We start from the raw sequence: 15,937 nt of genomic DNA on the forward strand, positions 1-15,937 counted from the left end.
CATAGAAAACCTACAATGGAATTGGCTTGATAAAATAAAATCCTTACCGTATTTTTTGGAGTATAAGATGCTCCGGAGTATAAGACACACCTTAGTTTTTGGGGAGGAAAATAAGAAGAAAAAAATCTGCCTCTGCCCACCAGCATCCATGGTATTCAGATGGCTAGCTTCCTAACTTGGAACACATGTTAACAAGGTCAGTCAACGAATAGGCATAGCAACTAGGTCAACCAATGAGGGCTATTTGGACTCTGAGTATTTGTCATGTGACGAACTAAGAGACAGGAAGGAGCCTCCTGGCTTAGCTGAGAACTGAAAGTGAAATTGCTTGTGTTTTGCTTGTATTTACCGCTACCTTGGAAAACCTGCTTATGGTATTGGATTGTATATTATTGTTATTTTGCTTACTTGTGTGTGCTTTCTGAATGTGATTGCTGCTGGAAACTCTGACCAGCCAGATCAGCTTCAGAACCTATTGCAACCTGATTCAGCACAGCTGATTGACGAGTGGATCAGACTGCCGGAATACCCCCAATCAGCTGTTGCAGGCTTCAGGAATTGCCACAGACCATCGCTGCCTCCATACCTCATATTTGTGGCCTCTGATGGAGGTGAGGGGGCTACATTCAGTGTATAAGGCACACCCAAATCTTCACCCTCTTTTTTGGGGGAGAAAAGGTGCGTCTTATATTCTGAAAAATACGGTATTTATTTACGGTCCTTCCTGGTGCTATTCTCTGGCACATGAAAGGCTATTTTGAATCAGTCATTTTCCTTGTACCTTGTCAAATTATTCAACCATGTTTCTTTAAAAAACTATACTCTTCTGATGAACTTTTATGTTGAAAGGGTTCTCTTTTACAAAGTGGTTTTTGGATGTCTGCCTAATCGATTAATGGCCTATTTGCATAGACTTGAACAAAAGCAAAGACTGTTGGTTCAAAAGTTAACTCATTGCTCTTACCTTTGATGTTCATAGAGGACATGCTGATTTCTGGATAAATAAGAGCAACAATAACCACAAAAGGAAAATATGCACGTCAAAAAAAATGCTTGGTGGGTGGGTGTCCAGAACCCTTTATTACATAGAATGATCTTCAAACAAAATAAAATGCACAGGCCAAGGTGTGACTGAACTCTTTGGAGCTGCATCACACAAACCTCAGACAATTGACAAAATAATGAAATGCACTAAGCATCTTCATATATTTCCTTCAGGGATAGCAACACCCTGAACATGTTTTGGGAGGCCAAAATTAGTAAACTAGTAAGAGCAATAAGGTCAATGTAGGTAGTGACTTGGTTAATTCCCAATACCCTACCCCAGATCCATGCAGAGCAAGACTGCATTATCCTTATACATTTGCATCTTTCAAGATAGGTAGTATCTTCAAAACTTATGTTCCTACTGCCTCTTCCCTTTACATTCCTCTCCACTGCTTTTTTGGTTGAGAGAATGGCTACTTTGTATAACAAGAATGTTTAGACTCTCTTCTGCCAATTCTCTTGCTTTCATTCACTGTAATAAACGAGTTGAATATTTTCTACTTATAGGCCAAATGTTCATATCCTTACCTAATGACAAGACCGAGCTTAAAAAGCATATAGTAAATCCCACCACAATAAGATTGACTATATATTTTTATGGGGATGGCAAAAGAACAAATTTGATTCCTTGTTTTAGGTTGCTAAGTGAGGAATGGCTATGCATGGCCAAATGAGGTATCTGATGCAGAATGAGCACTCACTGGAAAAAAAATCTGTTGGTATGTGATCAAGACACCAGTGAGGGAATGGGAGATCACTAAGAAAAAAATAGTCTTGCATTGCTTTCAGGCTTGTGCAACATTTTTGCTGGGAAACTGTTGCTCTGTTTTGTGTCCCAATAGTTTTTGCTTAAAGGTGTTGTCCCATACCTTATTTTAGAGGCTGTCTGTGTAGTTCATATAAAAGCAGCAGTTATAAATTAAGCTGCTGCAGGAATAAAAGTGAATGCTCATCATTCTGTGAATCTCCGTTTTCATTTATAGTACTACCTGTATGTTGCCCCAGGCCAGTGTAGCTTGAAAAGCTCTGGAATTTCATTCCATCAGAACTCAAGTGTGCATACACGTGAATGAAACAGAAATACTTGTTTTCTGAAAAACAGAAATCTTGCACTGAATCATTTTAAATGTTCTTAAAATATGAGATGTTAAATAAGATTCTTTGAAGGGCTGGCTGAAGACTTTGGCAATGTTAGAACTTTCCTGGCCAAATGAGTGAGGCTGCTGCTTGCTGAGTGGAACTGAACAGAGCAAAGGATCTATTTAGTAAAGATTTAAAAAAACTGCCCCAAATCCAGTTTTCTGCAGCAACTTTACAGGACCTTTTTTTTTGTTTTTGTTTTGTTTGAAAATAAGAAACTGTAAACACAACCATTTCCAATAAGACTCAATATACTGGTGCACTGACTGAAGTGCCAGTCCTGATTCTCCCATCCTGCCCCATCCCACCCTGTCCCTTTCTTTAAAAAAGGCTGTGATAACAAATTCTCATTCCTTACAAGTTGAAGCACAGGTAACAAACAGATAGAAAAGATCAGATGCTGGAGTAGATGAGGTTCTGCTTGGAAGGTCCATTGGTTTTGCTTTCTTTCCAGAGGGCCCCTTGGAAATACCTGAGTTGCAGGGGGATGTTCCTCCATTTGTTAAAATCTTGTGCTAGAAGCAGCTCTCTACGCTGGAATGAGAGCAGTATTATTTCTCTGCCCATTCTCTCCATCCAAGTAAACAAGAACCAATGCTGATATCTAAGAAGAGGCTCATCATGTGTCCAAAATCTCCCTGGTGGGGGATGGCTCATGAGGAAGGCCTTGTGTATTGTGGAGGGTCTGGTTGTGGGGCACTGAGTTCTGCTGGAGCTCAAGTGCAATGGCATTTTGTGGGAACTCCTTCACTTGCTTCTTGTATTCTAGGAATGTGCAGACCTTGGTAGCAATGGCAATGATATTCTTGCCAATGAAGATTGTAGAAACTCTGCTGTCTTGAAACAGGACCATATTAATGGCTCGGATGAATATGGTAACCATGTTTATGGTCACCAGACTCAGGACAGGGTAGAGCATCATTTTCTGGGGAGCAATATGCTCTCCTTGCATGCTAATCTCACTCAAGGAAACACAGGGCAGGATCAGGAGCAATATGTAGCAATAGAAGAACATGAGTCCTTCTGCCCAGATTGGCAGACCAGTCTTCTGTGGTTCCCACAGGTTGGCTTGAATATCTAAGATATCCAATAAGTCCAAGGCCACCCAGAAGAGACGCCCTCGCAAATCCTCTTTCTTCCGGAAGGTACGTATATATTCCATGCTGTCCAAGGCTACTAGCACTAGGTACAATCCTGGCACACAAATAGAGAGAAGCAAGGTCAGTGCCTTTCTAGCCACCGTCTCCAGATTTCTCTTATCAGCCTTATAATTCTGGAATATAAAATACAGTTTGATTTCCAGCACAAAGATATAGAGGAACCAAAGAATCATAGCATAGCCCCGTTTGGCTGTCTTCACCTCAGCCCCCACCCAGACGGCCACATAGCGCAGCACAATCAAAAAGCAGATGTCTCCTACCAGAACAATGATGCAGACACCAATTTTACGAGGCCCTTGGTTCTGCTCTACCAGATAAGCATCCATGAATGCCATGCTGGTCATAATAACAATGGTAGTAAGACACACATGGCGCTTATCTGGGGGTGGAAGCACCATGATGAGATGATGGAACTACCCACCCTTTTCTTCCCACTTTGTGGTATTGCTCCAAGGGCCAGTCTTACATTTACCAAGGGTGAAATTTCTTGAAATCGTTGGCAGTAAAACTTAATTATAAAAGAAATTCCAGTAAGGCAATGACAGATGAACCTGATATTTCATCTGATACCCTCAAGTTCTGATCACTCAAAAGTATAGCAATCATCTGAATTGTTTGCTGCATATAGATCAAGATTTCCACCAGCAGAAAGATCCTTTGCTGCTTCCCACAGCATTCACCTTCTGACCATGCCTGTTGTTAGCATTTGAGACTTCATTTCAGTTATAATTGTTTAATTTCACTATTAATGTTCTTCTTGAAGAATGATGAAGCCCTCACTGGCTTGTAGATAATCCTCCTTATGAGATTCTTGGCAGTAGCTCATCACGTCACATTTCAGCAATTAAATAAATGATCAGGCATCAACCATAGTAGCATGCTAGAGTAGCAGGTCAAAACTTATTGCTCCCCAAAAGCTGAATGATTCAGAGTTTTTCAAAGCTGCAAACAGGGGTGATCATTTCCCAGGGTATCTTTTCCCCTGTAAGTCCCCCTGCTCCTCCATCCATGACTCTATCCGGAGCAGAATCCATGGAGAGTAGTACTTGCACTTCCAAGAGAGGCTTCTGATCCAGCATCTCTTTCTTGCTACTATCCATTCTGAGCTGGAAAATAAAAACCCAGAAGAAAAATAAGTGAGGGAAGTTTCAGTCACGTGATTCAAGAAGCTGCCTTTTTCAGCATGGCTATTGAAATTAGTGGAAAGGAACAATTCCTCTTTTTTACAATCTTGTATTACAAAACACCTTAAATACCCTTTGGGGAGGGGGGCAAATAACCTGCATTTGGGAAACTCTGCTGGCTTTACAAATGATACAAAAGCAGCTCTGTCGTCAAGGAAATTTAGGCAAAATAAAATTTGCAGCATAACAGTATACAATTGTTCTGCAATTGCCTTCGATGAGCCTCCTTTTAACTGCTTTTCTAAAATTGAGATTTGAACCTGGGCTATATTACATACTAGGCAGACATCTTAGCCATTAGGCCACAGGCTCTTATCCGTTATCAGCGAAGCCAGGATGAAAGGTATCTATTAGATTTTACAACCCCCGGTATGCCCAAATATGGGAGGAAGATCACTACTTCCATTCCAATCCCAGTAAGGGTATGGCTAGCTGATGAGAGCTAAATAGCTTGAAATAGATCTATACTAGTCTCCCTTTATTTATTTATCAGCACAAATACAACATATGTAACAAAAAGGCAACAGTAAAAATATTGGGTTTCTGCCTGGATGGTCTCTTGTGACGAGCCAAAGGACAGAGAATGGAAGTAGTGATCTTCCTCCCATATTTGGGCATACAGGGGTTGTAAAATCTAATAGATACCTTTCACCCTGGCTTCGCTGATAATGGATAAGAGCCTGTGGCCTAATGGCTAAGATGTCTGCCTAGTATGTAATATAGCCCAGGTTCAAATCCCAGTAAGGGTATGGCTAGCTGATGAGAGCTAAATAGCTTGAAATAGATCTATACTAGTCTCCCTTTATTTATTTATCAGCACAAATACAACATATGTAACAACAAGGCAACAGTAAAAATATTGGGTTTCTGCCTGGATGGTTTCTTGTGATGAGCTGAAGGACAGAGAATGGAAGTAGTGATCTTCCTCCCATATTTGGGCATACCGGGGGTTGTAAAATCTAATGAATGAATGAATGAATGAATGAATGAATGAATGTATGTATGTATGTATGTATGTATGTATGTATGTATGTATGTATATTTAGAGTCACAACCCCTGGTAAGCCCCAATTATGGGAGGAAGCTAACTGCTTCCATCATCTGTCAATCAGCTCGTCACAAGAGTCCATCATGACAGAAACCCAATATTTTTACTGTTGCCTTTGTTATATTTGTGTTTTTTATTTGTGCTGATAAATAAATTCGAATCCCAGTAAGGGTATGGCTAGCTGATGAGAGCTAAATAGCTTGAAATAGATCTATACTAGTCTCTCTTTATTTATTTATCAGCACAAATAAAAAACATATATATATATATATATATATATATATATATATATATATATGTATGTATGTATGTATGTATGTATGTATGTATGTATGTATCTGTGTGTGTGTGTGTGTGTGTGTGTGTGTGTGTGTGTGTGTGTGTGTGTGTGTGTGGTTATTTGGGTTTTCTCCCGTGTAAAATTGGAGGTGTCTTGGCGGCGTTTCGACGAAGTCTCATTCGTCATCTTCAGGCTTCATGCTGGAGCAATGTGAGATCTGATGATGAGGTATGACCAAGGACCAGAAACCAGACTGAAACTGCACCATTAGCCTCTTTAAACCCCTCCTATCTTTACATGAAACACAAACCCCCAACCAATCAGAACACACCTCCACCCAATCAGAACATAACCAAGCTCCCACCCAATCAGCTCAAACCTCCACTGGCAGTTAAAAGGAAGAAACAGCTGAGATCTCACATTGCTCCTGGAAGCATGAAGCCTGAAGATGACGAATGAGACTTTGTCGAAACGTCGCCAAGACACCTCCAATTTTATGTGGGAGAAAACCCGAATAACCAAAGACCTACTTACTAGCACCCGCAAAAACCTCAGAATATATATGTATGTACGTACGTACGTACGTACGTACGTACGTACGTACGTACATACATACATACATACATACATATATATATATATATTTCTGTCCATTTAAATCTTCTAACACCCCCGCCAAATATTATGTAGTATAAAGAAAAAGGGGAGAAATTCTAAAGTTTGCCTCATATATTAGAAATATTAGAGATATTAGAAAAATATCTCATTCCAAAATACAACCAAATCTCATTCTATTGATATGACTTTACTTTACCACTTCAGTTAGCCCCCTTTTAAATTGATTTCGGGAGACCATATTATACGATCCAATCTTCCCAAGACACTAAGCCCCCTGTGAATGTGCTCATCTTAACTTGAAGCAATCACCTCTTTTCTCACTTTCCCTTATACTTGGGGGAAAGAAAAAGCTCTGTATCTCTTGATCAGCATTTTAAAGCTGCATTTATTAGATGCCTCTTCCTCTGTTCTATACCTCAACCTAACATCAATTTTGAAGCTTTAAACTAATTTTTCATCTATTCACAGCACTTTCTCAACTCCTCTCAGGAAATATATATTTCAGAAGGCAAAATATATTGTATCAGATTCATTCTTCTGGCCCAGGTATGCATTTATAGAACAAGAAAGAACTGGGCCATGACCAGAAAGAATAAGAAAGAAAATGCACTAATGGTTGTTGTCAAGAAAGAATAGCCATAGAAATCTTTTAAATATCCCTTGGGAACCATTTCTGCAATTCTAACTATGGATTCCAAAATGAGGTTATCTGCACAGTAATGATAGGTTTGAGTTTGTATCTGCATATGTTTCAGCATATGACCTCCAATTATATTCTTTGCATTCAACCCAATATGTTATACAAATAAGGGAACATCTTATTCATTATAATGCAATAAATCATTACATGTATTAAATATTATGAATACATATGACTAAGATGCTGCCATGGCCAATTAAAATATCAAGAAAAAAGATGTGTGATGGAATGTGCCTACAAAAGGGAGGTGATGTGATGGACTAGAATATTGCAGCAGGTTCCCAAGAAGGAGGGAACACATTCCAAGGACATGGGTGACACAAGATACCAGAGTAAGCTGAACCATGGGAAGAGGAAGAAAGTTAGGATAGTCACTGTGTCAGGCCTGCAATCATATTCCTTTTGGCCTGCCATACTATCTGTTATTTTACTATGCTGTTTCATTAGTTGGGTAATTGGGAGGGGGAATAGTAAGGAGTAGAATGTGTTTGTCAAAATAAAACATTCCTTTCTAGAAGCCCAAGGTCATTCTTTGTCTCTGCACCTGACTGGAAGTGGAATGGGCGGAGATGCCAGCATGGCAATGGAAGATTGGACCATGTGATGGACTTGTGGGTGTGGGGGCAAGATCATGGACTTTCAACTGGGTGGAAACCCCAGGAAGTTTTCAGATTCGGGTTTCAAAAATGTGCCAACATGTCTCCCTTAATAAATTGGAACTTAGAGCAACGCTTTGCCTTGACTCTGATTTAATTTTGGATGATATTTGGAACACTGACACTAACCTGAATCTCCTTTAAAAATAAATCATTAGCAACCCCTGCACGGGGTGCTGGCGAGGGGTGCTGACTCCCAACACTGACCTGACCTGGTCAGCGTAAAATATCAGTGAAGATGAAAATCGAGCCTTTGAGAATGGAAGCAGAGGACAAGTTACTTCTCTGCAAACCTTCCACTTTTACAAAGGAATCTGTGGAGGAGGAAGGCGAGAGATTTATAGTGTCTGGAAAGATGCGGTCGCAGCCAGAGGGGGTTGGAAAAGCTATTTCAACACACGGCTTGAAGGAACCAAAGCAATCACCTAGCAGCCAACCAGATGATCGGAGCCTCCCAGACCAACTTGCACAGCCAAACATGAGTGGATATTTCCCTTCCTTCACTAGCAAAAGCTGCAATGGACTGGAGTGGAGATAATTACTCCTTCCATACAGTGATAAATGCTGAGCCAGCAGGAAGGGATTTGGCCAGTATCTCTCATTAGTCAGCCACCGATGTTTGGGCTGCAGCCAGTGAATCAAGCAACACCAAATTGGGTTTTCTTCCCAGGTCATGGATGGGAGAGATGTCTGTGGCTGCCTGCTTGGCCACCAACATGGGAAAATCAACCCAGCCAGCAGAAAGGGGTTTGGGCCATATCTTCCCCTAGCCAGCCATCACTGTTTGGGCTTCAACTTGTGAATCAAGCAACCCCGCAATAGGTTTTCCATCCAGTTCATGTATGGGAGAGATGCTAGTGGGCACCTGCTCTCCCTCAGCAGATGGCGCCATGTCAGATAACTGGGCAGTGGCCAACCCAGAGATTGACACCCCAGTCCAATCTCACCTGCAATGCCCCAACAGGTTCTTATTCCACCTTCTGACAGAGAAATGTTCTCGACAATGGAAAAAGGGATGAATGAGGGGAAACTGCAGGATGGTTGGCCAAACAATGTGATGAGGCAGTTCCTAAGTTTAGAGATGCAACTGGGTTCCGTCCCTGGGAGGGGGCAATAAAATGCCGCTGTTGCTGGCAACTTGGCCACAGAGCGTCAGAGTGCTTGGCTCCAGCCCCAATATCACGTTGGTGTGCACCAACCGCCAGCATGGTAAAAAGAAGGCCCCAGAAGCCACCACAAAAGAGTCATCTGGGCTCTTAAATGTTAATTAATATGGGGAAAATGTTACGATATTTTTTCTTTTGGGGAAAAAACAAGCAGCGGGTATCTGAGTGGGCATCCCTGGCTCTTAACAAAGATCACATTTAAAGCCGGGGGTCACCTTCTCCCCCAGGAAAGGGAATGGAGGAGGAAGAGGAAAGGAAGGAAGGAGTTGGGAATGAGGAGGAGGAGAGGGAGGGAGAGAGGAAGGAAGGAAGGAAGGAAGGAAGGAAGGAAGGAAGGAAGGAAGGAAGGAAGGAAGGAAGGAAGGAAGGAAGGAGATGAGAATGAGGAGGGAGGGAGGAAAGATGTCCATCCTGGCCATGCCCACCCAGTCCCCCAAAGTCAACCACAACCCTGATGTGGCCCTCAATGAAATTGAGTTTGACATCCTTACCCTAGAATCTCCCAGGGTATATTGATAGGGATAAAGGTAGTAAAGGTTTCGTCTGGTAAGGTTCTTTCTAAATGTTAAAGCAAATAAAGAACAGAATTTTGGATCTGAACTTTGACTGGATTTTGTTACGTTGTTCTTGAGCTAGGCTTCACAATTGTCACGGTTCTGCCACTCAGAAAACAGCAATGTAACAAATCAAAGTCATTTAATAATTGCTGCAGGACTGGATCCTTGGAGAACTGGCATCTCTAACATTTGAAATATATAATCTCCAAAATATGAAAGAAAGAAAAAATAATCCAAAACAAATATGTTTCATATAGTGACAGATGGCTTGATAGGCTTCAGATGGAGAAATATAGCACAAACCTTTTAGAAGGCTATTTTCATCCAGCCTTAGTTATTAGATCATGATAGAAGCTACAAGCAAAATAAACAATGGAAATACTGGCAAAAATGTACATAACATCAATTGAGAAGCAAACTGCGCAGCAAGTTGGTGATTGAACAGGTTTTTGACATGCCTAGCTGTCAATTTTGTCACCTGAAAGGTGAGAATAGAAGGTCACCTATTCTGGACTTAATCCTAACTTATAGGGATGAAACGGGTGCATATTCCAAAAGCAGTTAGAAGAAAAGGACAACCAAAGGCTAGAAAGCTCAGGTTTATGGGTTATGAGCCAGGCTTAAAGAGCTATCGCTTTAGCAATGAGGACAAAAGAATAGTGATTTCCAGGCCTGCTAGCTTCGCAGAGCAAAATTGGAACAGAATTGATGTAAATTTTGGCATGATCCACTTAGTGACGGTGATCCACTTAGTGATGGTAACTCAGTGATGGTAACTCACAGTGATGGTGTCAGCGTTCAGGAAGGAGAAGCTGAAAAAGATATGAAGAAAGAGGGTTGAAACACAGCAGCAGTCAATGCCACGCAAGTCAGAGCGATGGAACTAGGGGATTCCACCTGACAGGTATTCTGCTAGTAAAGTAAAGGTGTTTAATGTCTGGTTTGAGCCAAGGAAATATAAAGAACTATTGGAATTACCTAAATGTGAACAAGTGGAAAGAAGCCATGGACAAAGAAATGAAATCCATGGGTGAACATGGAATGTTCACATCTATGACTGCCACAGGGTAGCAAAGCTGTAGGATGCAAGTGGGTATATATGAAGAAAGTACCACCCAATAATGAGGTACAATATAAAGCAAAGTTAGTGGCACAATGTTTTTCACAGAAAAATGTGCACTATGAGGAGGTATTTGAGCCAACAGTGAAGAGTGAAAGCTCGATGCTACATATTATCACATATGGTGGACCTGCCAAAAGGTTAAGGCATTCTGGATAAAAATATGGTGGATTATGCAAAATATCTTTAAAAGAAGGATAAAGTTTACTCCTCAGTTATTTTTATTAGGTATATGTACTGACTTTACAGTGGTAGAGACTAACTTGATTCTGCACCTAATAACGGCAGCAAGACTGTTGGTGGCGCAATACTGGAAGAAGGAAGACTTGCCTACAACTCAAGAATGGACATTGAAAGTTACAAACTTAGCCGAGATGGCTAAAATATCGGCATATCTTAAAGATCACTCAAATGAGAGATATAAACGAGACTGGAAAAAATGGGTTGACTATATACAAAATAAATACGGGACCAAGAAATTCCAGTTAGCCTATGCTTAAGATCAGAAATGATTTAAATTGTTTAAAGTTAGTTCAGCAAGAAGAAGCTAAGGTCAATGTAGAATGTCATTAATTTCTTTATTTCTTTTTTCTCAATAGATTTTAGACTGTGTTTGTGAAAAATCCATACCGTGTACGGGTTCTGGGAAGTCGGGAGGGGGAGGAGGGGGGGTGGGGGGTGGAGGGAGGGAGAGGCATACAAAAAAAATTGTACTTCGATGTTTTATTGATTGAGGAATGATGAAATATTTGTGTTTTTAAAAGAAATAAAACTTTTGAATTGAGATGGGAAAAAAAAAGTGAAAGCATAAGGCTGGCACTAGCACTGGCAGCAGCATATGGCCATAAAATTTGGCATTTTGACATAACCACAGCATTCCTCAATGCTGAGTTAGAGGAAGAAATTTACATGGTTCAAGCACCAGGGTATGAAAGTAAAAAGCCTAACACGGTGTATAAATTGAACAAGGCCATTTATGGGCTGAAGCAGTCAGCCAGGAATTGGAATATCTCTCTAGATACTACATTGAAGTGTTCAAGAGTTGCAAGGCTGATGGTTGCATATACATTGTAAAGTTACAAGGTGGGGATTGTCAATTATTAGCATTTGTGAATGATCTTTGTTTCATGTATCAGTAAAAAGGATTTTCAGGTATTTGAGGGGAATTGTGAATTTGGGTCTTCAAACACAAGTCTGGGAAGAATATTAGGTTATTCGGTTTTATTTCTATTCCAGTCATGAAGGGAGGCGTGTCAGAATATTCATGAACTGGAATAGGACATAGCAACAGGTCAGCCATTGGTGACTGACTGGAATAGGACATGGTAACAAGGCCAGCCAGTGTATAGGCATGGCAACTGGGTCAGCCAATGGGAACTATTGGAGCCGAGGTGGCGCAGTGGTTAGGGTGCAGTACTGCAGGCCACTTTAGCTTTAGCTGCAGTTCAGCGGTTCAAATCTCACCGTCTCAAGGTCGACTCAGCCTCCCATCCTTCCGAGGTGGGTGAAATGAGGACCCGGACTGTGGGGGCAAGTTGCTGACTCAATTTGCTAAAAAATTTGTAAACCGCTTAGAGAGGGTGAAAGCCCTATGAAGCGGTATATAAGTCTAATAAATAAATAAATAAATAAATAAACTATTTGGTGACTGAGAGCCATGCCAGACAGTAAGAAGCCTGGGAATGGCTGCTTAACTGAAACCAACCTCTCCTCTGCCTGTGTTTTGCCTGTAACTACTACCACGTTGGAGAATCCACTATTGGTATTGTATATTTACTCACGTCTAATTTATGTATATAAAGAAGTTAATGAATCCTGCTGAATCAGTTATCTGTGTGTGCTTTCTGGATGTGATTCTGACAGACTTGGAAAAAAATACCAAAACCCACTTTCTTTCAGTATATAAAGAACAAGAAGAAAATCAAGGAATTGATTGGTCCACTAATGGGAGAAAATGGCAAGAAGGTGACAGATAGCATAGAAAAAAATATAGAAACCGGAATGACACATTTGGAAGAGACTTGGAGATCTTCCAGTCTAGGCCTGTCAAACTGGCGGCCCGTGGGTCAGGTGCATCACACGCAGGGCAGAACTACTTAAAGAAATATTTCAAAGCTCCTGGAGCACCACAGAACTATAAAAGGACTGAAAAAGTGCTGATGGGGATTCCAATCTTCAAAAGGGGAAAAATGAATCCAGCAAACTACAGTCCAGTCACCCTGACATCAATACCTCGAAAGATTCTGGAAAGGATAATCAAGCAGCAGATTTGTGAGCACCTAGAAACTAGCAGAGCTATTACTAGAAACCAACATGGGTTTGTTAAAAATAATGAATGCCAGAAAAAACTTATTGTCATCTTTGACAACGTGACTAAATTAGTGGAGCAGGGAAATACGTGATTTTAGTAAGGAATTTGACAAAGTACTGTATACCACAGTCAACATCTTGATAAGATAGTACAATGTGGAAGACTGCGTCACCACAGATGGATTTACAATTGGCTGATCAACCCCACTCATCATGTTGTCCTCAATGGAACTACATCTAGATTGAGGAAAGAATGCAGTTGGGTAACTCAAGGCTCTGTCTTAAGCCCAGTATTCTTCAATATCATAAATGATATAGATGAGGGATACAATGGGTCAAATTTGCAGATAGCCCCAACCAGATTCAAGATTCAGTATGATCTTGACAGACTTGAGCATTGGATCCTATTCAACAAGACGCAGTTCACTTAGGCAGGAAAAACCAAATGCACACATGACTAGGTGGTACCTGGCTCAACAATAGTAACTGGGAGAACTTGAAATTTGATGTCCTAATGGACTATCATTTAAATATGAGCCAGCAATATGCTGCAGCTGCTGCATTCCTAAACTGCAGCAACAGGTATAGCATCACAAGAACTGAAACTACCATTCTATACTGCACTATTGAGGCCACATTTGTAGTCATCAATTTACGAACACAACTGAGCTCAAATTTTTTGTTGCTATGTGAGATATTTGTTAAGTAAATTTTGCCCGATTTTATGACCTTTCTTGCCACAGTTGTTAAGTTAATGCCATAGTTGTTAAGTAAGTCTGGCTTTCCCATTAACTTTGTTTCACAGAAGATCGCAAAAAGTGATTGCATGACCTTGGGACACTGCAAATATCCATAAATGTCTGAATTCTGAATTTTGATCACATGACCTTGGGGATGCTGCAATGGTTGTAAGTGTGAAAAACTGCCATAAGTCACTTTTTCAGTGCTGTTGTAACTTTGAATGGTCACTAAACAAATTGTTGTAAATCAAAGCCTACCTGTACTGGTTCCAAGTTCCAAGTTCTGGGTCCCACGATTCAAAAAAGATACTGAGACTCTGGAAAGAGTGCAGAAAAGAGCAACAAAAATGGTAAGTGGTCTGGAGGCTAAATTGTACAAGGAACAGGAACTACATATGTCTAGTCTAACAAAGAGAAGGACTAGTGGTTACATGCAGAATGGGACATGGTTGGTCAGTATGGCGAGGCAATAGCAATAGGAATAGCAATAGCAGTTAGGTTCAAGGTTCAAGGTTCATTTTATTTATATGCCGCCCTATTCCCGGGGATACTCAGGGCGGCGCACAAACCCAAAGGAGGGGAAGGGAAACACAAGAACTACAACAAAAAGTACAGGGAATTTAAAACAACCAACAGCCACACGATTCGAGAGGGGAAGGGAACTCATCGACCCCAGGTCTGCCGACACAGCCAGATTTTAACGGCTTGTCGGAAGGCCTGGAGAGAGGTGAGGGTCCGAATCTCTGCGGGGAGCTCATTCCAAAGGGCCGGAGCCGCCACAGAGAAGGTCCTCCCCCGGGTAGTAGCCAGATGACATTGGCTAGTAGACGGAACCCGGAGGAGGCCTAATCTGTGTGATCTAATGGGTCTTTGGGAGGTAATTGGTAGCAGGCGGTCTCTCAAGTACCCAGGTCCCACAGCTTCTGGGATCAGAAGTGAAATGTCTTCAAAGAAAAAAAAACAGGAAGTCCAGTTGCCTCTTGAAAAAGCACCTTTGGGACAACCAAGACCAGAGGTGGTATTCAGCAGGTTCTGACCAGTTCTGGAGAACCAGCAGTGGAAATTTTGAGTAGTTCGGAGAACTGGTAGCGGAAATTTTGAGTACTTCAGAGAACCGGTAGTGGAAATTTTGAGTGGTTCGCAGAACTGGTAAATACCACCTCTGACTGGCCCTGCGCCCATCTATTCTCTGCCTCTCGAGTCCCAGTTGATGTGGAGGAAATGGGGATTTTGCAGTAACATTCCCCTGAAATGGAGAGGAAATGGAGATTTTACAGTATCCTTCCCTTGCCATATACACCAAGCCAGAGCGGGTAGTAAAAATATTGAATCCTACCCCTGACCATGACTTGGATGACTGAGAATCTATATCGACATTTACCATCCAAATGTTATCTATTTAGTGTTATCCAAGTGTTATCTCACCTAGGACCCAGAGAGCTTCTCTAACAATTGAAGTTGGAGTTGTTTCCTTTTCTATTACAATTAGTTGGTGTTTAACAAAACTCTGTCATGTAATATCAGGTAGATTACAAATGAGAGACTTTATGATGAACGGGTTTCCTTTTAGAACCACTTCTTCTTCAGTTTTTGAAAGAGCTTCATCAACCTTCATGTTTATGGGTCTAATTAGTTTAAGATTGGAATACTCTGTGCAAGATCCTTGTTGCTTTGGAAATTAATTACGCATTTTGAAATGTAATGGAATAAAGCTTTCAAAGCATTCAAAGTGCTCATCTAAACTATCTGATTTCCTCTGCTGACTGATGTGTTGATCTCTCTTGGCCAAGACACGGGAGAAGGGGGAAAGGTCACTTGGTACGGGAGATTGCTTTTTTAAAGTGCAAATGCCTCCCATGAAAATGGGCGAGGTTATTGAGCCTCATTTCTTTTTTGGAGCTGAAGTGCCATAGTGAAATGGCAGTGTGTGGAATTGAGCACCATTTCTTGGTAGGAATCTGCATTCTGTGGAGGAAGGACAAGTGAGGAGTCCTTCCAAAGTAAAGCTTTATTACTTGTTTGGGTTATGGAATAGAAGTAATGGATAGGGAGAAAAACAAGAAACTTAAGTTGGACTGTATCATTCTGAGGATACCTATCTCTTGTGTGGTGATTTTGCTTTCATTATAGCTCTAAGCCACTTTTAAGCCCTGGAGGAAACTTACTAAAAATAGAAATGGAGAATTCTCCAGCCAAGTAATTTGTCTGGAA

At 41.0% G+C, this 15,937-nt stretch overlaps 2 protein-coding genes across 2 annotated transcripts in view; both read right to left on the minus strand.

Moving 5' to 3' along the window:
* Positions 1-1,053: 1,053 nt before the first annotated feature.
* On the minus strand, positions 1,054-3,748 carry TMEM121 (transmembrane protein 121). The gene has a single exon (XM_014054328.2). It carries the CDS (start codon positions 3,743-3,745, stop codon positions 2,807-2,809), a length of 939 nt encoding a protein of 312 aa, XP_013909803.2. The 5' UTR covers positions 3,746-3,748; the 3' UTR covers positions 1,054-2,806.
* A 554-nt stretch (positions 3,749-4,302) lies between these two features.
* The window catches only part of TEDC1 (tubulin epsilon and delta complex 1), a 69,306-nt gene continuing 57,671 nt past the window's right edge, over positions 4,303-15,937 (minus strand). Inside the window, exons 8-9 of the mRNA XM_087726599.1 lie at positions 13,985-14,043; positions 4,303-4,453 (exon numbers count right to left, since the gene is read on the minus strand). Coding sequence (XP_087582725.1) covers positions 4,306-4,453; positions 13,985-14,043 — 207 coding nt within the window. The 3' untranslated portion in view covers positions 4,303-4,305. The remainder of the gene's footprint in view (positions 4,454-13,984; positions 14,044-15,937) is intronic.

The sequence above is a fragment of the Thamnophis sirtalis genome, unplaced genomic scaffold, assembly GCF_051295495.1.
Source record: "Thamnophis sirtalis isolate CommonGarterSnake01/CBP01778 unplaced genomic scaffold, rThaSir2_p1.2 scaffold_12, whole genome shotgun sequence".
NCBI classification, from domain to species: domain Eukaryota; kingdom Metazoa; phylum Chordata; class Lepidosauria; order Squamata; family Natricidae; genus Thamnophis; species Thamnophis sirtalis.

Coding starts and splice junctions, on each gene's coding strand:
- TMEM121 (XM_014054328.2), bottom strand. CDS start 3,745: ATGGTGCTTCCACCCCCAGATAAGCGCCATGTGTGTCTTACTACCATT.